Source organism: Symsagittifera roscoffensis, chromosome 3 (genome assembly GCF_963678635.1).
Source record: "Symsagittifera roscoffensis chromosome 3, txSymRosc1.1, whole genome shotgun sequence".
Taxonomy (NCBI): Eukaryota; Metazoa; Xenacoelomorpha; order Acoela; family Convolutidae; genus Symsagittifera; species Symsagittifera roscoffensis.
This window is the reverse complement of record NC_087064.1, coordinates 46,220,774-46,236,312: the sequence shown is the minus strand read 5'-3', so window position 1 is coordinate 46,236,312 and position 15,539 is coordinate 46,220,774. Positions and strand designations below refer to the sequence as shown.

The following is a 15,539-nucleotide window of genomic DNA, read 5'->3' as shown; positions in this document are numbered from 1 at the left end:
CAATAATTAGCATAGAATGCTTAAGCCACAGTAGTCATTGCAACTAGTTATTGAAACAAAAATAATATTAATTTCCATTTTTTTCCTTTTTTTCAGCCGGTTTCTTGGATAGATGAGAGAGAGATAAGGAAATTCATTTGTTCTGTGTGGTTCACTCCGTTCGTGGCAAACTGTTAAATATTGAGTCTGAATAGACCATTATTTTATCGACAGAAGATCTTTTTTATTAAATGAGTGTCTTCATGCGCTATGTACGCAATGTTTAAACTTTTCTATCGAGCACAACATTGAAAAATTAGTCAGAGCAACCATCAGAGGAAGATGAACTCAAGGTGATCGATCCAACTTCAAGGCTAGGCAGTACCTGCCAAATTTTTGTCCAAAATTCTGTGGTTACAGGTTCATTTCAGTCTGAAAGGAATCCACTAAAAACAGCAACCTCCATGCTAAAAAAGAAACTTTTGCGAATTCATTCGCTTTATAGAACAACTTGAAATATTTAAATGTTTCATTGCTTAAATAGCTTGCTTAGAAAAACTTATACTTTCCGCAAACCGTTTCAGTTTATGCAATAGCTTGAAATAATTCAAAATTTCATAGCTTTAAAACCTTGCTGACTAAATTTTTAAACTTTTCGCGAATCGATTCGGTCCACGGAATAACTTGAATTATTTCAGTTTCATAGCTTAAATAGCTTGCTTAGAGAAACTTAAATTTTCGCGAAGCAAATCAGTCTATGTAATAACTTGAAAATGTTTCAATGTTTAATAGCTTATGTAACTTCCTTAGAAAAACTTGAAATTTTCGCCGACTGATTCGCGTTGAAACAACGTGAATTTTTCAAAGTTTTACTGTTTTAATAGCTTGCCTAGAAAAACTTTACTTTTTTCGCAAAAATATAATCTATAATACCAAATGAAATATTTCAAAGTTTCATGGCTTGAATAATTTGCTTAGAAAAATTTGACTTTTCCGCGAAATGATTCGATCCATAAAATATTTTGAAACATTTCAGTTTCACAGATTGAATAGCTTTAAAAACATTATCTTTTTAATTTGTTCTTTGAAATAACTCGAAATTTTTTCAATTTTCGTCGGTTGAGTGACTGCAAAGGAAAAATTTCCTACTTTTCGCTATCCGTGTTTCTGCATAAAAACTTAGAAAAACGAACTTTTTGCGAACTAATCTGTCCATAAAATAACTTGAAGCAATTCAAAGTTTCATAGCTTGTTTATAAAAACTCTAATTTTTCGTGCTTCGATTCGATATACGAATTTACTTGAAATGTTTCATAACCTGAATAGCTTGCTTAGAAAAACATAAACTTGTTCAAAACGGATGAACAGTCGACGAAATAGCTTGAAATGTTTCCTAGCTTGAATAGTTTGTTCAAGAAAACATGAGCTTATCGCGAACCGATTTGTTCGAAGAAATAAGTTGAAACGTTTCAAAGCTTAAGCCAAGTAGCTAGAATAGCAAATTTGTTTTTTTTTTGCTGATCACTTTGATTATTTCAAAGTTCAATCGCTTGTTTGGCTCCAAAATAAAAACTTGAAAATCTTGCAGTTTGATTAATTTATGAAATAATTTCAAATATTTCGAAGTTTTATCGGATGAGTGCTTCAGCAGAAAATTGTAATTTTTCGTTATCCGATTTGCCTGAGTTAGTTTCAAAGATTCATATCTTGAATAGCTTGCTTAGAAAATCTGGAAATTTTTTAATTTGGTCTATGGAAGTACTTGAAACATATCGAAGTTTCCTTGCTTGAATGGTGCAATAAACAAAACTTACCTTTTTGGCTATTTGATTGCTTGCATAAGATAAGTTCAGAAAGATCAAAACTAGAATAATTTAGGAAAACTTTTTGTTGACTGATTGCTCTTTTAAACAAGCTAAAAGTTTTCCTTTTTGGAATAGCTTGCACGGAAAACTTCAGTTGTTTGTCAAATTGATAAGATTGAACAAATAAATTGAATTGTATCACGTTCATAGCTTCAATAGCTTGCTTATAAAAATTTAATTTTTTTGCGAAGCAAATTAGTCTGTGAAATTTTAGTTTTAACCTAAATTTATTTTTTTGTGGATCGATTCGTTTGATGAAATATTATGAAATTGTTCAAACTTTTGTCACTTAAATGGCTTCAACATATAAAATAACTTTTTTGCCATTCAATTGGCTTTGTTTCAAAGATTCATAGCTTAAAACTTTTTGCCATTCAATTTGCGTTGTTTCAAAGGTTCATAGTTTAAGAAGCGTGTTCGGAAAAAAAAGGTTTTTCGAAAACTGGTTTGGTCTTTGAAAGAAACAAAAATTGTTTCGTCGGCTGTATGGCTGTAATAGAAAAACTATTTTTTTTGCTATCCGATACCCTTCATGAAACAACTAAAAAAGTTTACATTTGTAAATTGAATGGTCCAAATAGAATAACTTAAAATTTTCCCCAGCCCATTCCTTAATAAAAAACTTGAAAAACTACAAAAGTTCTTTTGTTCAGTCTATGAAATAACTTGAAAATGTTTTAAAAATTGATGGCTTAAATGACTTCCTTAGAAAAACTTAAATTTTTTGCCGACTTATTCGCTGCTTGAAACAATGTGAAAGTTTTATTGCTTAATAGCTTGCCTAGAAAAACTTTACTTTTTAAATTTAATTGATTCGTTCTATAAAACAACTTGAAATATTTCAATGTTTCACGGCTTGAATAGCTTCCTTAGAAAAACAAAGTTTCGCCATTCGAGTTTCTTCATAGCACATTTTGAAATTTTTCAAAGTTTCATTGCTTGACTAGCTTGCTCAAAAAATTTTCAATTTTTTAGGAACTGAATTGTTCTATGAATTCGAATGTTTTCCAAACCGTTTTACGATGTGGCTTAACTTGAAATTGTTCGAAGTTTCATTACTTGGATAGCTTGATAAGAACAACTAATTTTTTGCGAGCCAGTTGATTATTACAGGCAGGATTGCTAGTTTATATGAATTTACGGAATGATACCAACCCCTCCCTGAAAATAATCCTCTATGGTTTTTTGAGGTAGCTGTATTGTGGGAAAAACCCACTCCACGCCATATTGTCTTCTTATAATTTCTAGAATTGGTGGAATAATTTGCCGGAGAGCTTACATCATATTGTTTTTACTTATATGCATTATGGTATTTTACTATGCATTATATTTTAGCGTACTCATGCACAAATATGTGCATACTTTTTTTCAAAAAACTTAGAAAAAAAGTTAACGGAACTTGAATATCTCAACCCTTTAGTGATTTGCTGTCAGGGTACTTTCAGGGCGAGCAATTCTTCATTCCAATTTCGACTGCGTTTTAGGAAGCTCTTTTTTACGTTCCACGGTCTATTTGAAGCTCCGTAGGTTCGAATCATGGCTAGTTCTTACTAATTCGAAGCTTACTCCTACTTTTTCTTATTACACTTTTTAAGCTGTTTTCACGTTTTTTAAGGCTGTTTATGAATTTTTTTCTACACAACCATGAAGTTTTTGTAGCTTAGTCTTTTTCAAATTTTCCGCTTCGCCTCCGTGTAATATAAATCGTGTCAGGACATTTGTGTCCCAGACATTTGTCCCGGCAAAAACAGTCCAAAATGCTAAAAGTGTCCAAGACATTTGGTTCCCAGACAAAACTGTCCGGGCTAGTGTAGATTGCCCCAGGCATAGTGTAGATTGGTAAGTTGTTTTTTTTGTCGTGTTTTTGATAAACCAGTCCTTCGCAATGTCCCAGGCATAGTGTAGATTGGTATGTTATTTTTTTTGTATTTTTGATAAACCAGGCCTTCGCAATGGTGTCAATCTGAGTCCCATGGTTTATTTCTGGTGAACTTCCGATGAACTGCCAAAAGAGTTCCGAAAAGCTCCTTAGCGCTCTGCACTATTTTACATCAAAGATTGTAAAAATTGTCGATTTGTGTATATATTACTGCAAACTGTTAAAGTTTTGTCTTGTACTTGAAATACCACCTTAGTTACCAACACGTTAGCTGAATCAACGATATATAAGCAAATTTTTTTTTCGAAATTTCACTCCTAACTGTATCAAGTAATCATTATTTGTGAAAGTTATCGCGCACATTTAATTAAAATATAATCTTTGTCGTAAAATACAATACATTTTGATTGGAACCATGAAATGGTACTAAAATGAGCACTACATATACATGGTCTTTATTTTCATCAAAAGTTTAAATAATACTTGGTTAAATAATAAACCGCATCAATGGTTTCAAGATTGAGATAAATTTGTGTCTAATATCTGATGTTTTTTGTCCCTATTCGCGCCTGTTGTTCGGATCAACCATGTCGTAATCCACTCGGAACACATCGATGAAGTTTGTCTCGGCTGACCTCGAACTAACCGACACAGTAACTGTTTCGCCCGAAGCAGCCGACGAGGCATACGAACTCTCGCTTTGTCCGTCTGGGTCGTGTGGAAAGTTCCCAGTCTCAGTTATTTCCAGAATATCAATCTGGTTTGTTTTTATATGGTAGGGGAAATTCTTATTCGCTCTGGTTGGGAAAGTCAAAATCAAGAAAAATCCGTATGACAGAAATGAAAGGCCACCCTCGACGCCATAGACTATTTTCTGTCTGTAAAAATCTTGAAGAACGAAAATGGAGAATATTGCAAAAATAGGTGTGACCAAAATCCAGGCGCTGTAAAATACGTAAAACGGAAGGTAAAACTTCAATTTTTCAGGGTAGCGTTTCACGGTGAAGAAAACTCCGTATGATATCATGAACGAGCTTAAGATTTGCAACCCTAGAGTGGTGTAACCAGGCGGTGACTCATAGAAGTAAAGAACCTCTCCAGGGTCGAATACATTGACATGGTAAACGAACGATACGAAATAAATTAGAGTGAAAATAATAATGAACAGCATGACCTTGAAAGTTCCTTTGGTCGACAATTTAGCCCGAGTTATAGTGTATCCTTTGGCCATTAGAATAACCAGGAAAATCAAAAATATATGAGCCAACATTGAAAATCCAAGGGCCAAATTTTTGATCCTGATTGATTCATAACCTGTTCTGTATTTCAGGTAAGCCCATGCATAAAGCAAATATGAAATAACTTTCAGTAGAAGAGACAACGTGAACAATTTGAAAGTGATATGATAAAAGCCCATGTTTTTAAGCTTAATCGTAAAAACTATACAAGCGATTAGAAGAATGATAAATAGATATAGGAGAACGAAAGTCGTCTCCATAATGTACCACTCGTCCACTGAGAAATGTTTGTTGTAGCTGTCGCCGTTTTTGAACTCCAGGTGGAAATAGTCTAGCTTGAGTCCTTTGTCTGTCTCGCAGTTGACTAGAGCTACGAACCACCATCTGTCGCGTTGCGAGAGGAAGTTCCGTTTCGCTCTGCAGGCAATCTCAGAAGCGTTGGTATCTTCCCCTAAATCAAACGGAATAAAAAAGTGATTTTTATCAAGCTGCAGAGGCTCTACAGAGGCTGGCAGTGTATCTAACACGAGTCCTTTTATAAGGTTTTTAGTCTTGACAAGACAAGCAGAAGTTCTGATGTTCAGGCCAATATAAAATTTGCAATCAATAAAAAAGATTACGCAGATCGCAAATCGATTGTTGGATTTTTTGAGGAGCAAAAGCTCTCTGCTCGAGGGCAAAGAAAAAGTTACAGTCTCAAAAAATCATTTGTATCTTAAAGACTCGTAATGATCTCAACAACAGCGTTTTGCTCGAAGCACCTGAATTGGATAATTTTGTTTTTCGTTAATTGGCGCCATGGGCAGTGACTAGGAGTGTCAGAGCTTCAGAAAGCTAATGGAGTAATTTAAGAGAGAAAAGATGCCCGAAAATTTAATTTCAGTGGCACAAACAAGAGCGTATGTTGCTCTGACCAATCAAAGAGCTACAAGGAACAATAGCCTTGGCTAGACGATCTTGAAGCAGATTAAATTTCCAGAAATACGAGGCCGAGTGATATATAAAAAGCCCCATCAGCCGTGACTTGATCTAAAAATGTCGAAAAAAACGGGCTTGAAATTTTTCGTTTCTTCTTATCTAAGTCTACTGCAATTCTCCTACTCCCCCTCGGCACGCTACTGCATCTGAGCGTTATCGATATTAAAAGCTGTTACTTTCTTAAGCAATTTTGCCAATGTGAGATGGATTACGCTCGATGGGCCATTCATGCCTAACCAGCAAATTTATCGGCTCAGGAATCATTGCATGTTGAATTTTGGTATTGATATTACCTAACTAGGTGCTAAAAATATCACTTTGTATTGTATTAAGCATAAGGCGTTGGGCGGAACATTTTCAAAAAAAAAGATAAAGTGAAACAAAAATCAAAATTACCGACGAACGTAACAGAAAGCAGAGATGCTCGAAAAATTGAAACCCTCGTTCCAGCAAATAAAATCACTAAAAGCACATCTCTGTTTTCTGTTACGTTCGTCGGTAATTTTGATTTCTGTTGCACTTTATTCCTTATGTATTCGTCAATTTGTGCTATCGATGTAGTATTAGACTCGATGGACATGATTTCGAACTCGTCGCCGGAATCAAATGATTGTATCATGTTGCACTCCTCATCTGAGCTATTTGTGTTCTCAGTTACTTCATTTACTTGCTGTGACCGGCACATTTTAGCGAAGTAATTAGGTTTAGTGCAGTTTTTGAAAGTCTTTCCCATGGCCAGACATATTTTTAGGTGACCTTCCAGAACAGGGTTTTGCCCCGATACTACCCCTTCCGTTTTTTGTATCGTTTTTTTTCTTCTGTATTTATCTCTAGGTTGTCTCCGACTAATTGGTCCCTTATTTCCTTTAGCCAAGATAGGTTCTCGCTTGATTTTCATTTGTGTCCCATGGAGTTGACTTGCACTCGCAGTAGTTGTGTTTGATTTTTGAAACGCCTGTGTCGTTTGTTTACTCTGTTCAAATCTCAGAGCCTTTTTTAGCACCTCATCGGGCGGAAAAGTTTCGAAAATTAATGTATCTTGCAATAGTGTATTCTTTAGTTTTGGTATGAACACGAACCTAACTCTTCCAATGTACCTAACTCCGCTCTAGCTGCCTGCAAAGTTAATGCCGCGTTAAATGCTTGTAGCGTTTCTCCTGTTTCTTGTGAGCTGTTAAACAGCTTGTATCGTTCGTATGTGATGCTCTGTGTCTTCTCAAATGAGATTTTTGCCAACCTCTCGTTTCTCGAAATACTAATTTTGATACTTCTGTATGTGGGTTCTTTTGGACAAACCGTTTTTTTCCTTCAGTGCCCAGTGCTAAAATTAACCTCGATGCAATTTTTTTCTGCACTTTATTGTACTAAACATTGTGACCGACCTTAGGTCCTCTCTCTCTTCGTTCCTCGTTTTCTTGCAGGACTCTGTCTCGTGCCAGTTTGTCTCTGGCTTTTCTATCCGTGACTGCTTGCGCAACTTCATTCTCTCTTGGTGTCTCCGGTCTTGTGACTGGTTATTCTAAAACTGGTTTCGGGTCCTCCAGCAATACTTCTGGATTTGAGTTTTTTTCACCGTGAGTGCCAATAGAAATTGGTTGAACCAAATCCTAAAGTTCCAAGGTGGATCAGACTGCGCGTTTGTCCAAAATACGGGGATTCCCATATCCGTTCTGTTATCCTAAGACATAAGTCCTGCTGGCTGCGCCATGTGATAACCAACAGTTTATCCGTTAATGTAAATGAAAACTAATAAGAGATCATGTAATTTCAGACTGTTCTTGAGTCGTTTTTACGCAAGTTAAGCGCATACTCTTTTCTTAACGTCTGACCGATAGTCATGACCGTTTTTCAAATTGGCATACTAAATGTAAATGGCCTTGATGATATAATATCAATAAATGTCAAAGCATAATAACCTAACCTCTCAAGGTTACTGTGGCGGCAGTACCACAGATACATTATCTATGTGAGCTTAACCGACGATGATGTGTTTCAAAGAAATGGATGTTCGGCAAAGAGTTTTATGGAGGAGCTGAAAAAGATATTTTGATCTATTTGGTTTTTTGATCTGTTAGTGTTTGTTGCGTTGCATCGTTGCTGAGTTTTTAATGGTTTAACTGTGGTTGCCATAAAATGGTTCCTTGTTATAGTTGCTAAGAAGATAGATGAGGTTACCACAGTGGCCTACTAATTTTGTTTTAGAAAATAGCGATCAAATTTCATTGCTCAAGGTTTTTATGAAGATATTTTAGATATTTTGCGTGTTCATTTTCTTTTGCATAGTTTAGCAATTCATCGGCAACAAAAAACAAAAAACAGAAAGGCAAAAAAATAAATAAACAAAATGCAGCGTCCAATTAAGAGATTTTGAGGCTCTGTTCCTTTAGTCATTTTGGTTAAGTGACTCATTACTCAAGTTATGCTGAAAACACTAAGCAAATTATCTTATTGACCGATAATTTTCTGTTGTTGCAGTTTTGGAGAAATTTATTTAGAACATAGCGAGCAACTTCTTTGACTCAGGTTTTTGAGGATAACTAAAAATCTTGCACTTTTGCATCCAGTTTCTTAGCATAATTTAGCAGGGCGTCAGCGGCAAAGATACAAAATTATAAGGCCGAAAATAGAATTTAAAGATTAACTTTTTTGCCATAGATTATCGGTGAGTTCACTAAAACTTTTGATAATTCACCTGTTCAACTTAAGGTAAAATGGGTCACATAGTTTGTTATAATGGGTCACAAAATGGTTCATTTTGCTTAAATCAACCAATCAGTTTTTGCAATAAGTCGGTTTGTAGTTTTTTGAAACTTTTAAAATCTATTTGCGGCGGAGCGTTTTTTTTCAATGAAAATGACCTTTTTGAGCACTATGCACTGGAAAATCACGTCAAAGTACGGCGTATTTTGCCAGTGCGTGCGTCCTTTGAAATGGCGTTTATTTGTTTCAAAGACGCTATATGTATGAAAGTCTAGCCAAATATAGCTGCAAGAGGTACCTTAAAAATGCCAACCCGTATATTAGAGAAGTATTTCAACCCAAATATGGTACTCAGTCTGCTCTGTTGTACTAGTCTACAAAACTTACTTTTAGTGAGCCAGCATCCGGACACAAACATACTGTACTTATACAGTGAGTCTATCTCCTCGCCTGGCTCATGTTTCATTGGGTCTAAATTTATGATCTGTGAGTAGTGCAACAGGTTCGGATCCAACTTATCCTGACACTCCACTTTATCGTTTTTGTACACGAAGTCCCACTGGTCTTTCTCGTCGTAATAGAGAACTAATTTTTGACAGCCGCTCTGGTAGATCCCGTTTTCGCCTCGTAGGCAGAAAGACTCGGGGTATCTGATTTCGTACTCAAGCGTTGCGTCATTTCCCTCTTGGAAGCAAAACCGGGACAGGAAATGGAAGTTTGAGTTCGGCGCCCACACCGATCCTTCTACAATTTTTGCATCGGTGGGCAAAATTTGAACATTAACAAAAATAATTGTCATAACTGAAACTAAAATCTGTGTCATTTTTTCGGCAAATTTGTGAGGTAAAATTTTTTTATCATTCAAAGGAACATGAGTGTGCACATTTATCCTTATATGGGACTATGGAAAAATGATTGCGCAAAAGGAAAAAATGCAATTTTTTTAATCCGTCTTGCTTTCCGATCAAATACAGAAGCGAATGAAAAAAAAACATCTGCTCTTTGGTTTCACGTTTCAATCAATGAGTTCAACCGGTGTATGAATTTTTTTCAGTTTGTGTAGATTACAAAAATTAGTCCAATTCTTGTGTACATATATGTAATATTTAGTTTGAAAACGTAGACTGCCAATTTAAACATTCCATTGCGTTGCCATTCTAATAATGCTGTTTTAAGCATAGGAATAAAAGAATCTTCTGCTGATGATTTTTGCCGGATCTTTTTTTCAAAGTATTATAATAGATAGATGCTGATTTTTATGGTAAGCACCAGCTTTTGGGTTTGACTTTTTCAGATCTGGAAACTCTGAGTTGTTCTTGTGATTTCTCAGCTGTTATTATGCTGTCAACATCTCTCAAACTCAGAATTGTCTTCTCAATTAACCTCCAAAATAAGCCGCCTTTTGCCATGCAGCGCTGAAACAATAAAAAACTATGTAACATCTTGAAAAATAATACATTTCAAAAGGTTTGATGCAAGTTTCAAATGCGCGCACGTGGTTAAAAAGTTTATATCATTGACCAAACAATGAGCTCTTATGGGCCATATGAGTTGCTTTTCATTTAAATTGATTGCTCGACGGAGATTACTTGCCTCTAATAAATGAAGGTTGTCGGGTATGTTGATGATCAGTGTTTGTCCAGATACTCCAAACATTGGTCTGGAATGAAAGTTTAAATAAACAGATTCGCATCTATACTCAAAAATGAGAGATTGAGATTAAGGTTCAAAATTGAAGAGACGAGGATTATCATCTATTGCTTTGTTTTTTGTTTTTGACGCTTTAAGACATTCACGTAATTTAATGTCTTGGTTATGCGTGGAAGAGGTCGGATCATTGTGTGTGGTGTGAGTTATGATTAGGTAACCATTTTTTGTGGGCTGAAAAGCGAAGCTCATATTAACCCTGCTCTCTCTCGTTTAATAATGGAGTGTTGTTCATGCATGTTGCTAATAACGGTTTTAAAAAATGAAAACATTTTCTATTTTCATGAAAACATCAATGCTTCAGTTCTTAAGTTTTTTTCCTTTTTGGAATGAATTCTTGCTTCATAAATAATAAAAATAATTTCAGTCCTTAAATCAAACTCCTAGCATGTCTAAAAACCGTTCCAATTTAGTTTGATCTTTGATACAGTGCTGATTTAAATTATCCGGACAAAACGAACAAAACTTGAATTTTCAAACGTGTTTTTCTCAAATTGGGTTAAGATTAGACAAAAAGTGAAGAGAACAAAAGTTGCTTAGAATTTCACCAGAATTAATATGATGCCATTTTTTCTCCGAAATTCTCAACAAAAAATTTACCCCAAAAATGGGTCATTTTGGCTTTTTTCAATAAATCAAGAATTACGCTGAAACTACTTTGTTAATTGATAAGAAAATTATATCACAGGAAGCCTCTTACGCAGCTCAACAAAGTTTAAGAAGGGTTAAATTTTCAAAATTTGCGCAAAAATGTTTAAAATATATTTTAAAGCAATAATTCTGGGTTTTATATAGTAAAAATCACATTTATTGACTATCAAGTGAAAACTTTTTCTCTTATACTGGTTTTTGGAGATTTAACCCTTCTTAGACTTTGTTGAGCTGCGTAAGAGGCTTCCTGTGATATAATTTTCTTATCAATTAACAAGGTAGTTTCAGCGTAATTCTTGATTTATTGAAAAAAGCCAAAATGACCCATTTTTGGGGTAAATTTTTTGTTGAGAATTTCGGAGAAAAAATGGCATCATATTAATTCTGGTGAAATTCTAAGAAACTTTTATTCTCTTCACTTTTTGTCTAATCTTAACCCAATTTGAAAAAAACGCGTTTGAAAATTCAAGTTTTGTTCGTTTTGTCCGGATAATTTAAATCAGCACTGTAGTTCTTCGACAATGAGTTTTCACGTGGAACCAAGAACCATTCATGAGCACTTTTCAATTATAATGTTTTTTGAATTTGCTTAGGTTTTCAAAAATGTTTCAAATAATCTATTGGTATTTGCTGCAAACATTTACGTTGATCAGTTCAATGAATTAAGAAAGTTTTAATTATAATAGTTTTTCATTCAGTTTTTTTAAATAAAAATTTCATCAGGTCAAATTTAAAAACACGGGTTTTCTCGAGTTTTTGCTGTATGCTTTGGTGCAAGATTAATTCCTAAATAGCCATTTTTTGCATTGAATTTTTATTGAAAAACAAAAGACTAAAAATACAAAAAAAAACAACTAATATAAAAATTTATGTTTTTTTTTAGATATTATATTTTAAATTGTCACGAAATAAGTTTTTGAAAATTTTAATTTGAAATTAGCTGCAAATTAATTTAAAAACTTTTTTATTTTCAAATTTGAGCAGAGTTTTTCAGATTTATATAAAACCACAGACAATAGCAAGTTGCAGTTTCAGGGTAAAAAAAAGACAATTTAAAAAAATTTCCACCAAAATTTGGTTGAAAATTTGATAAAATTAATCGAAATTATTCAAAATTAATTTTACTCTCCCTGCACGCTTTGAAATCTTCATAAGGTTTTATTTAGCGTTTTTTTGTGTCCCAGAAAATTTTCTTGTATCCCAAAACACGACAATGATTTACCTTAACTTAGATTGGTACGATTTAATCCGGCACTTATACGTGTTACAATCACGCAATATATCGCGCGTTGATTATCCGAAATTTGTCAAGATAGCAATTTAAAAACACAGTAACGTCACAAAAAATGACCACAGGTGAAAATTTCTGCTCCATTTAGCACTCAATTATTTTATTCCTTACTACTATCTGCACTTCTCTATTTCCTTGTTGGTTCTTCTCTAGAAAGTTTTTAGAATAGACATTAGTCGTTTAAAGTTGTCCGAGGCGTCCATCCATGTCGCTATTTTTATAATCAAATTTAAGATATACGCGTCTAAAATGTTATTTTTTCTGCATAAAAAAATTTGGGAGTCAATTTTATTTCATAAGAAGGTTTCATGCTTGCCGTATACACATTTACAGCTTAATTTTCTAATTGTTTTATGATGGCTAGTACCCATCTTTTTCGCAAAGTTTTCTCATTCAAATGATTTTTGATTGACATCGAGACGGTAAAAAAGTTATAAGAGGCAACAAATTTGCGGACCTGTAGCTTACAGACAGTTTTTTGTCGGTGCAAGCTCTGTTTTGCTTTATTGTTCCGACCATTGAAAACGGGGAAAATTTGTATTCGAGTGTGTTTAAGTTTTTTTTTTCACGCAAAATCAGGTACCATGTTTAATCATCGGACTGGATTGAAAGATATATCATATTAAAGCCCGTACAGTCGTGATTCCAACCACATTGAAAAATTTCAAAATTTTTTTCCCAGTTTTGAAAAGCGGTTTTATTCTGGTCTTATTTCGAGCAAATAAAGCGAGCGAGCAGTCTTATTTTAGCTGCTTAAATGCTTACAAACAAACGTAAAAAATTTGTTTTACTTGAATAACTTTAGTTTACTTTTAGTGTTTTAGCGCCTTTTTGGAATCAAAATTTCCAAAAGTTCAAAAACTGCAAAGTTTTTTTTTTCATTTTTCAAATAACTTTAAAAATATGATTTTTCAATTTGCTAATTTTACTATGTCTGTCGAATGTGCGTTATCTCCAGTTTTTTGTTCAGCTCCACGCCGAAAAAAAACGACAATATTTTGAAAAAGTTTTGTTGTCTTTTTTAAGACCATGGTCGGAACATTCTGTGCCACTTGGAAAGCAACCGGCTATCCTTGTTTGGATTTGAAAAGGCTTCTCTGTAAAAAAAAATTGTTTCATTTAAAAATTAAAAGACCTTGGTAAAGGTTTTGAAGAAACAGACCTTTAATTTGTTCGACATTATTGAACTTTTGCAATTAGATTGTGCTTCTTCTACCTGAATGGTTCATCAAAGCCATGGTTAAGCATCTGGGCAACAAACGCCTGTTGCAACACAAGTGCATTATACTGAACACTGCAATCAAGAGCATCAGGAGTGACGTCATCAGATTTGAACCCGGATGAACCCAAAAACACGATCAAATCTGTCTTCATGTCTTCCAGTTGCTTTTTGACCTCATTGTTGGTGCAAGTATGATAAATGCAGTGCGGGTGTAGAAATTTGCGGGGAGGGGCGTGTGGTTGTTTCAAACAAAGTGTTTTTTTAGAGTTTTCTATAAAACCAGAACGATATTTCAACGTGAAATTCCTGGCGACACTTTTTGCCGCTTGTGTTATTTTTCTTATTTGTAGCGTTTTTTAGAAAGGAAAACATAAATTGCTCTATATTGGCGCCCATGGCTGCTCTAAATGAATTTTAAGGTCCTTAACGGTCAAAAGTGGATGGCGTGAAAGAGTAGCAAGGGAGGCTTATAAGGATAAGTGGCCCTTTGGAAAATTGGCAACCATAACTTAAGGGTATGGGGATGTGTTGGCCCAGGTGCAGAAACTTATACTGATTCGCATTTAAAACGCCCTCTTTGAAGGAAGGAATGCTGGCACTTCATTTTCAATAGGAAAAAGTGACCAATTTTGAGTAGTAGGTGCCCCATCTATCATACTCTGGCCAACCTCATTTACAACTGCTACTTTGATTTTGGGCACGGCGTTGTAGAAGAAGTTCCGGAAGTTGGATTCTGTATTTGTGAAATGGAGATCTTCCAGAGAACCATCGTTGATGAAATCGACTCTGTCTTTTATTAAACTCACAGTTGTGGGCCGCGATTTGGCTTTGAAGCAATCATTGTCAACTATAATAAGAGCCACGTTATTTTTCAGATTCTTGACCCTGATTTGCTAATCAAGGTTTTTGCTGATCTTCTTGCAGCCCTTTGTTTAAATCTAACCAATAATTAATCTTGTTTTTAACCTGCAACTAATACTTTATCGGGAAAAATACATTTTTGTAGTACTAATTTTAAAACAAACATCAAACAGCTGATTGATGCATGAGATGACATAATAATAAAAATGAGTTGTTAGATTCAAGAAAACGTACCAGCTACTACCGAGCATACAAATGGATGCTCTGAGAACGTCTTCCCGATTCTGTCCGGCAAAAACAGACTGTTTTGAGAGGACGCACGGGACAACCGTCGAAGAGCGTCCGCGTCCAGACCCATAGTGTCCGTGCCAGATAGTTTCCGGACTAGTCTTCCGGGCACCGACAGAGCAGCTGCCTTTTTTACCCTTCTTTTGGTCTCATCTAAATCTATTTCTTCACAATCTTCGGCAGCGTTTGAAACTGAAATTTTCGGACTCGTAGCCATTTTAACAGTTCAATTGGACCCAGAAAACTCTAATTGATGTTCAATTGATCTATTGATGTAAATTAATCATACATTTTGAGAATGATTGAGCCGATCAATACTATTTGTATGTCAATCATTAAAAGGTCAAATAGTGTTGTGTGAGAGTCATCTCTTAGTTCAGCGTCAATTTTTTTTACTTGACTTGCAAGACATATTTTTGAGTCGCAGCATCTTAGCACACAGGTTGTTTTCATCAGCAAAGAAATCTCAAGCAAAAAAAATAGAAAGCAACAGAAGCGTAATATATCTGAAAAACTGAACTCATTATAGCTTGGGTTTAGCGAGGGCATTTGTTAAACTATTTTTCGAATTACGCCGAACGTTTTATACATTTTCTAAATTTTTTCTACATTTAGCAGGGGTCAATTAAAGGTAAGACTTATAACTCCACAAGATATCCGAGCTGAACAAAACTTCTTATCATACACTTTCCATCTATTAAAAAATTCATACAGTTCCATATGCACAAAAAATTTTATTAAACTTTTATAACAAGCCCTTTTCAATGCATAGTGAAAATTGTACCAGTTTTTCCTTCTCTGAAAAATAATATACGTTTAGTTGAATTTTTGTTCCGACTTACGAAGAAAGTGACGGAAAATTTTTGCAGGGGATGGTTTT

The 15,539-nt window shown here is 34.7% G+C and overlaps 1 protein-coding gene across 1 annotated transcript; it reads right to left on the bottom strand.

Moving 5' to 3' along the window:
- Window positions 1-4,056: 4,056 nt before the first annotated feature.
- On the bottom strand, window positions 4,057-14,976 carry LOC134841980 (transmembrane protein 145-like). The gene is made up of 6 exons (XM_063858107.1): window positions 14,606-14,976; window positions 14,179-14,357; window positions 13,505-13,683; window positions 10,233-10,299; window positions 9,027-10,054; window positions 4,057-5,412 (listed from the first exon to the last, which is right to left on the bottom strand). Exons 5-6 carry the CDS (start codon window positions 9,460-9,462, stop codon window positions 4,283-4,285), a joined length of 1,566 nt encoding a protein of 521 aa, XP_063714177.1. The 5' UTR covers window positions 9,463-10,054; window positions 10,233-10,299; window positions 13,505-13,683; window positions 14,179-14,357; window positions 14,606-14,976; the 3' UTR covers window positions 4,057-4,282.
- Between the last annotated feature and the right edge of the window lie 563 nt (window positions 14,977-15,539).